This window comes from Sus scrofa, chromosome 4 (assembly GCF_054392235.1).
Source record: "Sus scrofa isolate SSC_HxYL_T2T_F1_AM1 chromosome 4, Sscrofa_HxYL_maternal_Yorkshire_Landrace_v2.0, whole genome shotgun sequence".
Taxonomy (NCBI): domain Eukaryota; kingdom Metazoa; phylum Chordata; class Mammalia; order Artiodactyla; family Suidae; genus Sus; species Sus scrofa.
The window spans coordinates 84,502,501-84,517,147 of record NC_139386.1 but is presented as its reverse complement, the minus strand read 5'-3'; the positions used below and the strand labels follow the sequence as shown (position 1 = coordinate 84,517,147).

Sequence of the window (14,647 nt, the reverse complement as noted above, 5' to 3'; positions counted from 1 at the left end):
TGGAACCTGCAACCTCATGGTTCCTAGTCGGATTCGTTAACCACTGAGCCACGACGGGAACTCCTTTTTTTTTTTTTTTTTTCTTTTTTGTGGAGTGAATGTTGTGTTAGCAGGCATGAAAACAAAATTCATTCCTTTGTACAATATTTTCATCAGGTCTCTTGGGAGACCAGATGCATTGTCAGTGAGCAGTCATATTTTTGAAAGGAATCATTTTTTCTGAGGAGTAGGTTTCAATGGTGGGCTTAAAACATTCCATAAACTATGTTGTAAACAGATGTGCTGTCATTCAGAGTTTGTGGTTCCACGTAACAGAGCACAGGTAGAGAGATTTGGCATTATTCTTAAAGGCCCTAGAATTTTCAGAATGGTAGATGGAGCATTGGGTCAACTTCAAGTCGCTTAGCTATGTTAGCCCATAACAGGACAGTTGGCCTATCCTTTGTAGCTTTGAAGCCAGGCACTGACTTCTCTTTAGCTCTGAAAGTCTTAGATGGCATCTTCTTCCAGTAGAAGGCTGTTTTATCTGCACTGAAGAATCTGCTATTTAGTGTAGCCAGAATCACGAATTACCTTTGCTAGGTCATCTGGATAACCTGGTGCAGCTTCTACATCCACATTACTGCTTCATCTGAAACTTTTATGTCATGGGGACGATTTCTTCCCTTAAACCTCATGAACAAACCTCTGATAGCTTCTAACTTTTCTTCTGCAGATCCTCACTTTTCTCAGCCTTCGTAAAATTAAGGAGAGTTTGCTCTGGGTCAGGCTTTGGCTTAGGGGAATGTTGTTTCTGGTTTGATCTTCTATCCAGACCACTAAAACCTCTACGGATCCACAGTAGGTTGTTTTGCTTTTTTACCATTTGGTGTGTTTACTGAGGTTGCACATTTAATATCCTTCAAGGAAGTTTTCATTTACATTCACACCTTGGCTGACTGTGCCATGCCTTCCTCACCAAGCTTAATCATTGCTTGCTTTTTTTTTTTTTTTCCCCAGCTTTTTAGGCCTGCATATATGGCATATGAAAGTTTCCAGGCCTAGGGGTTGATTCGGAGCTGTAGCTGGTGGACTGTACTATAGCCACAGCAACTTGGGATCCAAGCAACATCTGCGACCTACACCACAGCCTACAGAAATGCCGGATCTTTAACTCACTGAGCAGGGTCAGGGATTGAACCTGCATCTTCATGGATCCTAGTCAGGTTCGTTTCTGCTGAGCCACAAGGGCAATAGCCATTTCTTGCTTTTGATTGAAAGTGGGAGATGTGTATCTCTTCCTTTCACTTGAACATGTAGATGCCATTGTGGGGTTACTAACGAGCATAATTTCAATGTTGTGTCTCAGGGAATAGGGAGACTCAAGGAAAGGAAGAGGATGGAGAAAGATTGGTTGGTGGAGCAGTCAGGACAAACACTTTTCCATAAAGTTCTCCATTGGTATGATTCATGGCATCCCCAAAACAATTAAATGGTAACATCAAAGATCATGAACGTAGATCACTGTAACAATTATAATAATAATGAAAAAGTTTGGAATATTACAAGAATTACCAAAATGCAACACAGAGACACCAAGTAAGCAAATGGTGGTGCCGATAGACTTGCTCAGTGCAGGGTTGCCACAGACATTCTATTTGTAAAAAGTGTAGTATCTGCAAAGTGCAATAATGTGAAGCACAATATAGTGAGGGATGGCTCTAGTACATAAAGCTACACCCATATTGCCTTCTTGCCAACCTATTTTGGGTAAATACTATCACAACCAATGTGTGGTAAAAATATTACTAAAGTTTCTGCTCTGATGGCATTTTATATTATATCATATTGTTAACAGCTTAAAACAGTGTTTTTCAACATTGACGCTCTTGCCATTTGCCCCAGATAATTTTTTTGTTCGGGGAGGGGGCTTTCCTAAGTACTGTAGGATGTTTCATAGTATCTCTGACCTCTATCCAATGGGTTGACAGTAGCAGACCCAGCCTGGTTGTGACAACCAAAAATGTCTCCAGATGTCAGATATCCCCTACAGGACAAAATCACCCTCACTTGAGAACTAGAGATTTAGAATTATGTAACTCAGGTCTTTTTACAAATTTTAAAATATGTAGTTCATCTGGAGTTTTTATAAGTCTTAATGCTTTAAAAATAAACTTTGACTTAACTCCGATAGTTCATATTAGTTAGTTATTTAGTCAAAGATAAGTTTGTACAGACAGCGCCTGTAGAAGGTGATTAAATTCTTTTGGCCACTTTTGGGAGTTCTTGTTATGGCCCAATAGGTTAATGATCCACTGTTGCTGCAGCTGTGGTGTAGGTTGCAGCTCTGACTCAAGTTTGATCCCTGGTTTGTGAACTTCTATATGCTCCGGGGTGGCCAAAAAAGAAAACAAAATTCTTTTGGCCACTGTATGCCATCTTAGTGTCTGTCAGTTGACATTTTAGTAATGGCCAGGTGAAGTGGTATTTTAAGGTTATACATACTCTCACATGGTTTATATTATTAATTCAGTCATATTAAATCAAATTCTTTGGTATGTAACTCTTGGTTTCTCTTCACATACTTTAGAAAATAATTTCATAATTAAAAACTATGCTTTTTAGGGGTGAATAGTATGGTACGTGAATTATATCTCAGTAAGAGTGGCATAAAAAATGTATATGTCCTCTTCTAACTTCTATCTTCTACTGAAAAGATATTCAGTACTTTCCAAAACTCTATTTAAGAATGAAAGGATGCTTTGAGCTAATGATACTTACTTTAAAAGGAGTTAGTGAGCTAACAAACTGTTGACTTCCTTCTCTTAAACAAGTTGAGCATTTACATAACAAGTTATGTGATCCCTTGAAGTGCCTCTGAGTGTACCACTGCTGATTTGTCTTTCTCTTCTCTACTCTTCCCTGGTCTCCCCTCTCCACTCCTCTCTTCCTTCTTTTTACCTTTAATTCCACTTGTCATGTTCTTGTTTTATCCCAGACACTTGGCTGGATGTCATGTAGGTTATTTCCTTTGATACCTACTACAGTCTGTGAGCTAGGTATCCTCATTTTACAGAAGAAAATTGGGACTTAGGGAGAAGTGTAATGTAATTAATTAGTAAGTGTGTCAGGGATATCTAACTTAAGTGCTGTGTGCTTCAGTACTGTTTTGGTGGTTCCCATACCTGGCTTCTTATCAGAATTATCAGGTGAGCTATACCAACAATATTCCTAGAGCTTCTTCCAGCTATGTTGGATTAGAGTCTCTGAGTCTTGAATGCCAGAATTAGTATTGAAAAGGAAGAGCCTTTTCAGTATCTTTCTTTTTAAAATATCTTTCTTTTTAAAAAATATCTTTCTTTTTGGGAGTTCCCATTGTGGCGCGGCAAAAACAAATCTGATTAGGAACCATGAGGTTGCAGGTTCAATCCCTGGCCTCGCACAGTGGGTTAAGGATCCAGCATTGCTCTGAGCTGTGGTGTAGGTTGCAGATGCGGCTCAGATCCGGTGTTGTTGTGGCTGTGGTGTAGGGCGGCAGCTGTAGCTCCAATTAGATCCCTAGCTTGGGAACCTCCACGTGCTGCTATTGTGGCCCTAAAAAAGACAAAAAAAAAAAAAAAAAGCCTTTCTTTTTAAAAACGTTTTCCTGGAGTTCCCTTCCTGGCTCAGTGGTTAATAAACCCAACAAGGATCCATGAGGATGCAGGTTCCATCCCTGGCCTCACTCAGTGAGTTAAGGATACATGTTGCCGTGAGCTGTAGTGTAGGTCATAGACGAGGCTCAAGGCTGGGATCCCGTGTTGCTTTGGCTCTAGAATAGGCTGGCAACTGTAGTTCTGATTCAACCCCTAGCCAGGGAACTTCCATATGCCATGGGTGGGAATGAGGATGTTCTTTGTTTACTCATGGGTGAAAACTTTTCAGTTACATTAAAAAAAAAATGTGGGAGTTCCCGTCATGGCGCAGTGGTTAACGAATTCAACTAGGAACCATGAGGTTGCAGGTTCAATCCCTGGCCTCATTCAGTGGGTTGACGATCTGGTGTTGCAGTGAGCTGTGGTGTAGGTCGCAGACACGGCATGGATCCAGCAGGTTGCTGTGGCTCTGGCGTAGGTCGCAGCCTGGGAACCTCCATATGCCTTGGGTGTGGCCCTAGGGGGGAAAAAAGTGTATCAGAAAGGAGGATGGAATAACAGTGTATTTTATGTGCTTGAACATGCTAGAGAAACTCTAGAATACAAAGACAACTAATAGAAGTAGTTACCTGAAAATCAGGGTTGGCTAAGAGTTGGGAGAAGTAAGATGGTTATTGGTAAGAGTAGGAATATAATTTTTAAGTATTGATCAACATGGGTCTTTTAAAACTACAGGAAAAATAGATTTGAAACACATTAAGAGTATTTAATAAGGTTAAAATTGAATTTTTTAGATGACTTACAATTTATCGACTGGGAGGTTGAGAGTGACAGGGAAGATACCTGTGATTGTGATGAATTTGAAGACTGTGAGAGCACAGTGGAAATATCTGACTGTGCTTCTTGTGCAAGCAGTTCTTCGACATCTGCAGAGATGCTACCTGAACTTCCTAAGGTAAGAACAAACATATTGATTCTAACTTTCTGTTCTGTTATGGCATTCGTTAGTCACAGCCTTTGGTGTTTTGTTTGTAACTCCTTCCTCAGGGACTACCACTTTTGACTCTGTGAGTTCTTTTGTTCTTTACCTCTTTTTCTCTGAATAATACCCATGTAATGTGCTTTTAAATATGGATAAATACTGAGTTCTCTCCTCACCCACTCCCCACCTCTGCTACACATGGGGCTTTCCCATCCTTCTGTTTCTCCAGGACAGATGTCTCATGGTCTGGTTAGATTAGATTTGATTCAGCATTATGTAATTCTGAATAATAATATTCATAACAAGGCAACTTTTAATTGTGATTTTCCTTCACAACTTCTCATTTTTTCAGGAATTAATCATTTGTGATTTTGTCTAATTTTACATATTATGAATAAACTAATTTTTCATTATTATTTAGGTCTCCCATTAAGATTTTCAGACAACAGGCATTCTATATTTATTTATTTATTTTATTTTTGAGAACTCTTTCCTACGACCTTCTAGCTGCTCTGATTTCAGCTGAGGGTCCTCTCTGCTTTGTGAACATTGCCACCCTTAAGTTTCCCTTCACCATCTTTTGGGGAATTCCCTTCATCTCTCTCCTGTGTGGAGCAGCTTTATCCTGGATTCCGTATCTTCCTCTTTGGTTTTTCACTCTCACTTTATTGAGCACATCTTATAGTAACTTCCAAGAAAAGGATTTAGGGATTTGAGATTTGGCATGTCACAAGGTACATTCATCACACTTCGATGTGTGATTAAAAATTTATATAGAATTTTACGGTTAGAAATAATTTTTATTCAGGATTATGAAGGCATTGCTTCATTGTCTTCTAGTTCCAGAGTTGCTATCAAGAAGCCTGAAATGGAGTTCTCTGATGGCCTGGTGGCTAAAGATCTAGCATTGTCACTGCTATGGCTCAGGTTTGATTCCTGGCCTGGGAAAGTCCACATGTCCTGGGCATGCCCTCCCACCCCCCCCCAAAAAATAAGCCTGAAACTATTCTTACTCTTGATCTTTTTACGATTTCTCTTTTTCCTTGTTTTAAATTGTTGATTGTGATATGCCTAGATGTGGCTTTCTCTTCGGAGTTTATCAAGCTTCTTGAATCTGTGGTGTATCAGGGGTCCCAAAGCTCACTTCCTGGCTTAGTAATTTGCTTAGAAGACACTCAGAACTTAGCATACAGTCATGGTCGTGGCTATGATTTTTTACAGTGAAAAGATACAAAAGCAAAATTAGCAATCTTCCAAGAGTCTTTTTCTGGTAAAGTCACACAAGATACGCTTAATTGCTCTAGCAGTGAGTTTTGACAGCATATGTGCAGTGTTGTCTGCTGGGGGAGCTAGCACAGTTTAGGCACAGGGAGACACTTATCTCATTTAGGGAATGGTGGGAACCCTCCTGAAATCTGAGTTTCCAGGGGTAAGCAAGGACTGACATTACAATCATGGCTTTCTAGGAATACTTGTTTCAAGTCTGCTCAGCTAACTCTCTTCTTTACATGTGGATTTAAAGTTTTCATCACCTTTGGAGAGTTTTGCTTTTATTCAACACTCCCCCCCACCCCTGACTCCCCTGTTCCTTTCCTTCTGTGATTCCAATTATGTGTATAATAATTAGGCTACTTGGTGTCATGTCATAGATTATTGATGTTGTGTTCATTTTTTTCTCCTTTGTTTTGTTTTGAGTGGTTTGTATTGTTATATCTTCAAGTTTAATACTCTTTTTCCTGCAGTCTAATCTGCTGTTAATACTATCCAGTGTATTTGTCATCTCTGAAAGTTTAATATAATCTATTTTATATTGTCATGTCTCTCCTTAACATGATCATACATTTGTCTGTGCTTTGAACATAAAGAGGATATTTATAATAGTTGTTTTAATGGCTTTTTCTGTAAATTTGTCATCTGTGTCTATTTCTATTGATCGATATTTCTTTTCATTATAGATTGTATTTTTTTGTTTCTTACATGCCAGATTTTTGAGTGGCTATCACACATTTTGAATTATATATTGTTGGGTGCTGGATTTTAAAAACATTTCTTTAAATGTTCTGGGGCTTTGTTCTGGGGTGCCGTTACCTGGAAACAGGTTCATCCTTTTGGGTGTTGCTTTATGATTTATTAGGTGAGTTCAGGGAAGTACTCAGTCTTAGGTCCCACGACTGAAGCAAGACCTTCCTCAGTATTAACTGTAATGCTTTGAATTTTGGATTTTTTTTTTTTTTTTTTTGCTATATCTTGGGCCGCTCCCTCGGCATATGGAGGTTCCCAGGCTAGGGGTCGAATCGGAGCTGTAGCCATGAGCCTACGCCAGAGCCACAGCAACGCAGGATCCAAGCCGCGTCTGCAGCCTACACCACAGCTCATGGCAACGCCGGATCCTTAACCCACTGAGCAAGGCCAGGGATTGAACCCGCAACCTCATGTTTACGAGTTGGATTCATTTCCGCTGCGCCATGATGGGAACTCCTCCAACTACTTTTGTTTCCATGGACTCTAAGCTCTAGCTCCTTAACTCAAGGGGCCCATCAGGTTCCACCTCAGCTCCCCTTCCTGGAGCAATTGCAGAGCTCAGTGTTTTGTTTCCCAACTTTCAGAGGTTAGTGTTTTTCTTGCCCGATATCCCATGTCTTGAAATGTTTCATGTATTTTGTCTGGTTTTGTTTCTATTTTTTTGTTTTTGGTTATTTCAGTGGATAAATCCACTTTCTCTTATTCCATCATGGCCATTTTCCTGGTCCTTCCATGCAATCCAGGACGTGAAAACATGCTCATCATCATTAGTCATTTGGGAGATGCAAATCAAAACCATAATGAGACACTACTACATACTCATTAGGATGGCTATTATCAATAAATGGGAAAAACATCTTGAAGATGTGGAGAAATTGGAGCCCTTGTGCATTGCTGATGAGAATGTAAAATGAGGCAGCCACTGGGGAAAACAGTCTGGTGGTTTCTTAAGACATTAAACATAAAATTACCATATGACCTAGTAAGTTTGCTTCTGGCTCTATACCTGAAAGAATTGAAGGCAGGGACTCAAACACATACTTGAACAGTGATATTCATAGTGGCATTATTCACAATGGCCAGATGGTAGGAAGAACCCAAATACCAATCCACAGATGAATGAATAAATAAAATGTGTATGTGATTGTGTGTTTGTGTACCATATGTATGTGCGCACGTGTGTGTGTGTGTGTGTGTGTGTGTGTGTGTATAACTGAACAACACTTGGGTCTGCTTGCCTGTGCGCAGTAGAGCTAATCTGTTGATACCAGGTTGTGATGAGGGAAAGCACAGCATTTATTGCAAGGTGCCCCAACATGGGGCTGAGCAAGAAGAATGTGCAGCGCATGCTCAAAAGTCCCAAACTCCCTACTGGCTTTCAGGGAATGATTTTTAAAGACAGAGTGAATGAGAGGGTTGCAGGGTACATGATTAGCTCATGGACGTTCTTCTGATTGTTTGGTGGTGAAGTAATTAGGAGTCAACATTATCAGCCTTCTGGTTCCATCTAGTCTGGGGTCCCTGTGATTGTGGTTAGCATGCAGCCGACTTCTTCCATTGGGGTACGGCAATTGAGTGTCTGCAAAACAACTCAAGGATATGGCTCAGGATATTATCTTTAGCCCTTGAGGGAGAACTAAAAGTCCTTGACTTGGTTTAACAGCTAAATTATTACTATTTTATCTTGCTTGATTGTTCTACTTTGTTTTTCCATTTTCTCACTTTTCTGATTATATTTGTTCTTTGGAACTTTGGGAAGTTCTAGGAGGCTAAGGCCTTTCTACAAAGAAGAGGCAGGAGACACAGCAGAGTGCTGCTCAGTTTGGTATACTGTGGGTTATTATTCAGCATTCAAAAGGAATGAAATTCTAGGAATTTCTCATGTGGTGCGGTGGGTTAAGGATCTGGAGTTGCCACCGCTGTGGCACAGGGAGGTTTGATTCCTGGCCCAGGAACTTCCACATGTGGCAGATGTGGCAAAAAAAAAAAAAAAGGAATGAAATTCTGGTACATGGTACAATATGGAATGGATAAACCTTGAAAACATTATGCTGTGCAAAAAAGCCAGACACAAAAGGACAAATACTGTTTGATTCTACTTGTAGTACCTAGAGTAGGCAAATTCAGAGAGTCAGAGGTTAGAATAGAGGTTACCAGTGGCTGAGGAGAAAGAGTTGTTTGAATGGGTATAGGGTTTCTGTTTGGGATGATGAAAAAGTTCTTATGTTGGTAGTTGTAGAACATTGTGAATGTACTTAATGCCATTGAGGAGTGTACCTAAAAATGGTTAATATGGTAAATTTTTTATGTATAGTTTGCCACAATAAAAAAGAAGTCTACAGTATGTTTGTATTTTAGAATATTTTTCTATCATTAAAATATGTTTTTGAGTACTTTTTATCATTGATATAATAAAAATGTTTATGAGAGAATGCTAAATGAAAAAGACAGAATACCAAACATACAGTAAAATTTCAACTCTGAGGTCCCAAAAGACCATTGAAAGTCCTGAGACTGCCATAAAACCCCATGGAATAAACCTTATATTACTCGACCAGGAAGTGTTGTGCCATGACTCAAAGAGTTTTCTTTTTCTTTATTTTTCTTTTCAGGGCTACACCTGTGGCATATAGAAATTCCCAGGCTAGGGGTCAAATCAGAGCTGCAGCTGCCAGCCTACGCTATAGGCATAGCAGCATCAGATCCGAGCTGCATCTGTGCCCTATACCACAGCTCACGACAGTGCCAGATACTTAACCCACAAAGCAAGGCCAGGGATGGAACCTGCAACCTCATGGATACTAGTCGGGTTCTTAACCTACTGAGCCACAACCAACGGGAGCTCTCCCAAAGGTTTCTGTTGCACTTTCAATATGTGGACTGGACCCATAACCCTTTACCTGTGTAAACTTACTCATTGTAGAAGCAGATTCTTCTGTGATACCATTTTCTACTTTCTTTCTGTTGTCGTATTGTACTAAAAATGTACTTCTCTTTATTTTTTTTGAAGTATAGTTGATTTACAGTGTTGTGTTCATGTGTATGGCAAAATGATTCAGTTATATGTGTACGCACAAATTTTTTCACATTCCTTTCCATTATAGCTTATCGCAAGTCACTGAATATAGTTCACTGTGCTGTACAGTAGGACCTTGTTGTTTATTTCTTTTATATATAGTAATTTGAATCTGCTAATCCCAAACTCCTAATTTGTCCCCCCTCTTCCGTTTCCTCTTTGGTAACCATAAATTTGTTTTCTACATTTGTGAGTCTGTTTCTGTTTTGTAAACAAGTTCATTTGTATCATATTTTAGATTCCACATGTAAGTGATATCATGATATTTATCTTTCTCTCTCTGACTTACTTCACTTAGTATGATCATTTCTAGGTCCAGCCATTAAAAACATATTTCTTAAAGTTTTTTCTCAGTATTCACTTCTCGTTGCTTGCTTCATTGGCTGAACTACCTGTTACTTCATTTCCTGGATTTTTAAAGGATCTTATTTCTTTTAAGAAAGGTGGGATTCCTGTGTGTAGCTTCGTATTACAGGTTATCTATCTTTATAATTGTCAAGTTTTGTCTGGTATTTCATGAGCGGATTCTGCACTGGTAATAAATCATTCAATGAAGTTACCTTCATGAATTCCTTTTTCTTATTTTAAACAGAAAGAATAATATACTTGTTCTCATCATGGATTATTGCCATCACCGAATTAAAAATATAATATTTTACTCTTAATTAGAAACTTTTCTCTTTAGAAACTATCGGTTTCTTAGAACTTTAAATTTTTTTCCTGGTTTTTTCTTTGGGGAAATAGTCTATCAACTAAGGATATATTTATCCTTGGAAAGTTAACCACATCTGTTAGAGACTATAATGCTTTCGTGGTAAAGATGCAGGTGGTTGGCGAGGTATACTAACTCTGCTGACTAAGAAGCCCTTGCACACAGGTTTTCTAGTGCTTGCAGTTCAAATTCAAGCTTGTAGGGCTTGTTAAAATTACAAATTACAATATTACTTGGACTTTTCAGGGTACCTCTTGAATAGTAAAGTATAGTTATAAGGAGTGAATAGCTGGAGTTCCCGTTGTGGCACAGTGATTATTGAACCTGACTAGGAACCATGAGGTTGCCGGTTCAATCCTTGGCCTTGCTCAGTGGGTTAAGGATCCAGCATTGCCGTGAGCTGTGGTGTAGGTCACAGACATGGATTGGATCCCTCGTTGCTGTGGCTTTGGCGTAGGCCGGCGGCTGCAGCTCCAATTAGACCCCTAGCCTAGAAACCTCCATACGCCACAGGTGCAGCCCTAGAAAAAAGACAAAAAGACAAAAAAAAAAAAAAAAAGACTAGCAAACATTCATAGTTCTCTAAAATGTAAACAGCGTGCCTCTGAGTAGTAGGATTATTGGCAGTTTATCTTATTCTTTGCTATATTTAATTCATAATTTAAATAAAACAAAGGAAAACATAGCCATCATTAGCTTTTCCCTCAAGGAAGAAAAAGAATCACATCATGTATATTAAACATATACTGGACTTTGTATTGTAGTAGTTGCTTTATTTATGTGTATTAGTCCTTTTGGGCTGCTGTAACAAAAATACTGTAGACTAAATGGCTTAAACAACATAAGTTTATTTCTCATAGTTCTTGAGACTAGAAAGTTCCACCATCTAGGAGCAAGCAGATATGGTGCTTGTTGAGGGCTTGCTTCCTAGTTCATAGATAGCTGTTGCCTCACTCTGTCTGCACATGGTTGAGGGGTCTCCCTGGGGCCTTTTAATAAGGGCATTAATCCCATTTATGAGGACCACACATAAAGGCCCCACTCCCAGATACTGTCACATTAGGGATTAGGTTTCAACATACAGAATTTGGAGGGGATTAGGTTTCAGCATTTAGTTTTATAGCAGTACACCTTCCATTTGAACCTTAAAACAATCTGGTGAGGAAGTTCCTTTGTGGCACAGTGGGTTAAGAATACAGTATTGTTACAGCTGTGGCTCAGGTCACTACTGTGGCATGGGTTTGATCTCTGGCCCAGGAATTTCCAACTGCTGAGTGGAGGAAAAAAAGCAGTTTTGTGAAGTCGATGCTATTACGTGCAACTTTCTGATAGGAAACTGTCAGGAAAAAGTATATGACTGACCAAGTTATTGATGTAGTAAAAAAGGCAGCTGTGAAACCTTGCCACAAAAGTATTCAGGTGTTGTTTGAATGCCTCAGAATCTGCATAGGTTGCTCTTTTATATTGGAAGAGGCATGCAAATAGGCAGAACTTTACAGTCAAAAAGAAAGGAGGAGTTCCCGTCGTGGCGCAGTGGTTAACAAATCTGACTAGGAACCATGAGGTTGGCGGGTTCGGTCCCTGCCCTTGCTCAGTGGGTTAACGATCCAGCGTTGCCGTGAGCTGTGGTGTAGGTTGCAGACGCGGCTCGGATCCCGCATTGCTGTGGCTCTGGTGTAGGCTAGTGGCTACAGCTCCAATTCGACCCCTAGCCTGGGAACCTCCATATGCCGTAGGAGCGGCACCAAAGAAATAGCAAAAAAAAAAAAAAAAAAAAAAGACAAAAAAAAGGAGAGAGAGATGGAAGAGCTTGGCTTACTTTGTATTTAAAAAATTCTACTTCTCCCATGTAGTTCCTCATCAGGTACACTTGTTTTTATTAATTATGTGCATTGAAATATAACATAGTACATTATTATTGAAAAGTCACTCAAAAAATGGTTTCCTCCAGGCAGGCACTGGGAGGCATTGCTGTAATGTGGCAATCGTGGTCTACCTAATCATAGCAGTGTTCTCCAGGGCCTTAACTCCTGCCTCCTTTTTTTCCATTCTCTTCCTCCTCAGTTATTTTCCTTATTTTCTTCAAGCGATAACTATTTAAATCTTTTCTAATCTCCTTATTGTCCTGAATTCCATATGGGTTTCCAGCTGCATGATGACATTTCTGTGTGGATGTCCTAAAGTTACTATAAGCCTAAGAGTCTCAAGTCTTTTCCCTCTTCCTTCTAGTCCAGGCTCATCCTCTTCATGTGTTTTTGGTCACAATTTATGGCTTTTCTTTTTCACTGCTTGACTATTTCATTATCAGTTCATGCATATTTGGCCTCAAAACCACAGCATCCTTAACACTTCTACCCGAAATTTGGCCCTTTCACCTGATGTTTGTTATGTTTCAGTTGCTTCATAACTGATTTCTTATATCTTTTTGTTAGACTAATCTTAATAAACATTATCACCTCATCACTGACTTAATGAAACTCTTTGAGTGGTTCCCCATTGCCTCCACATCAAAGTCCATGTAACTTAACCTTCACAGTTTAGCCTCAGGCGCTTAAAATGAATGAGGCAGAGTATACACTGTATGATTTTATTTATATAAAATTCTAAAAAAAATGCAGATGATTCTGTAGTGAGAAAGCAGGTCAGTGGTTAATTGGGGATGAGAGTGGGGGATTACAGTGGGATATGAGGAAAGTTCTGGGAGTGATAGAAATGTTTATTGTCTTAATTGTGGTAATAGTTTCATAGGAGTGTACTGTCAAAACTGGTCAAATTAAATACTCTAAATATGTGTGGTTTGGTGTACTTAAGTTAAATACTCAATAAAATTGATAAAACATTTTTCAAAGTATAAGATGTAGGACTACGTGCTTATGAAATGATATTCAAGATGCTTTGTTAAATGACAAAAACAGGATATAGAATAATTGTGTAGAAAAATGGAAAGATTATATTTCTATAAACTATCTGAAATGATAGGAAACTTTTTTGTGTTACCTTTTATGCTGTTTTGAATTTTGAACCAAGTACATTTATTGCTTACATTAAAAAAATTTTTAAAGGACACTTTACAATTCTATCCAGAATAAAGTGAGACCTACAAAACAGTGAAGAAGAGACAGATAGCCCAATTGAAAATCAGGTGAAGAATAGGAAAGGGAAACCTGAATGACTAATAAGCATGTCTCACTAGTTGTATGAGAAGTGCAAATTAAAAATGAGATAGTTTGTTTTCATCAGATTATTAAAAGAAAGATGTGACAGTGCCTAATGTCAGTAATGTGGATGGATAAAAATAGGTGCTGTTGGAATGTAAATTGGTAGAGCCATTATGTGATTTAGTAAGTTCTAGTGAAATTGAACATGTTCATATTTTAGCATCCCATGATTTTGTTTTTATATAATTATCCTTGATTTTTTTCAAAATATGGCTTATGTTCCATTAGTAGATGCTGTAACTAATTCAGTGACTTTTAAAAATATAGTAGAATAAAACATGAGTTTCCGTTGAGGCTCAGCGGTTAACGAACCCGACTAGGATCCATGAGGATGCAAACTCGATCCCTGGCCTCGCTCAGTGGGTTAAGGATCTGGTGTTGCCGTGAGCTGTGGTGTAGGTTGCACACGTGGCTTGGATCTGGCCTTGCTGTGGCTGTGGCGTAGGCCGGCACCTCTAGTTCCAATTGGACCCCTGGCTTGGAAACCTCCATATGCTGAAGGTGTGGCCCTAAAAAGCAAATAAAAAAATAAAATTAGAAAAATAGAATAGAATAGGAGTTCCCGTCGTGGCTCAGTGGTTAACTAATCCAACTAGGAACCATGAGGTTGTGGGTTCAATCACTGGCCTCACTCAGTGGGTTAAGGATCCAGCATTGCCATGAGCTGTGGTGTAGGTCGCAGTCTCGGCTTAGATCCTGTGTTGCTGTGGCTCTGGCGTAGGCTTAGACCCCTAGCCTGGGAACCACGGGAGCAGCCCTAGAAAGGCCAAAAAAAAAAAGTGTGTGTGTGTGTGTGTGTGTGTGTGTGTGTGTGTGTGTATTAGAATAAAATAGACTACATTAGAATGTAATGACAGTAAGGAGTATTTTTTGTGAAATTTTAGATTTAGATTTATTACTGTACATGTGTTGGATTACAATATAAATGTATATTTTACTGTGGTTCTTGACCAAAAAGTTTGAAAGCCACTGCTGAGAGGAATTTTCACACATGCCCCAAAGCACATGTGTACAAGAGCATTT

At 39.2% G+C, this 14,647-nt stretch overlaps 1 protein-coding gene across 32 annotated transcripts in view; it reads left to right on the top strand.

The window, feature by feature from the left end:
- Positions 1 to 14,647, top strand: part of SPIDR (scaffold protein involved in DNA repair) — a 315,912-nt gene that overhangs the window by 15,373 nt on the left and 285,892 nt on the right. For all 32 annotated transcript variants that reach the window (XR_014843858.1, XR_014843851.1, XR_014843850.1 and 29 more), the window contains one exon: positions 4,409 to 4,569. Coding sequence is in view for 23 of the 32 variants with exons in the window: in XM_085022434.1 (XP_084878560.1) it covers positions 4,409 to 4,569 (161 nt within the window). In the remaining 9 variants the exon portion in view is untranslated. The remainder of the gene's footprint in view (positions 1 to 4,408; positions 4,570 to 14,647) is intronic.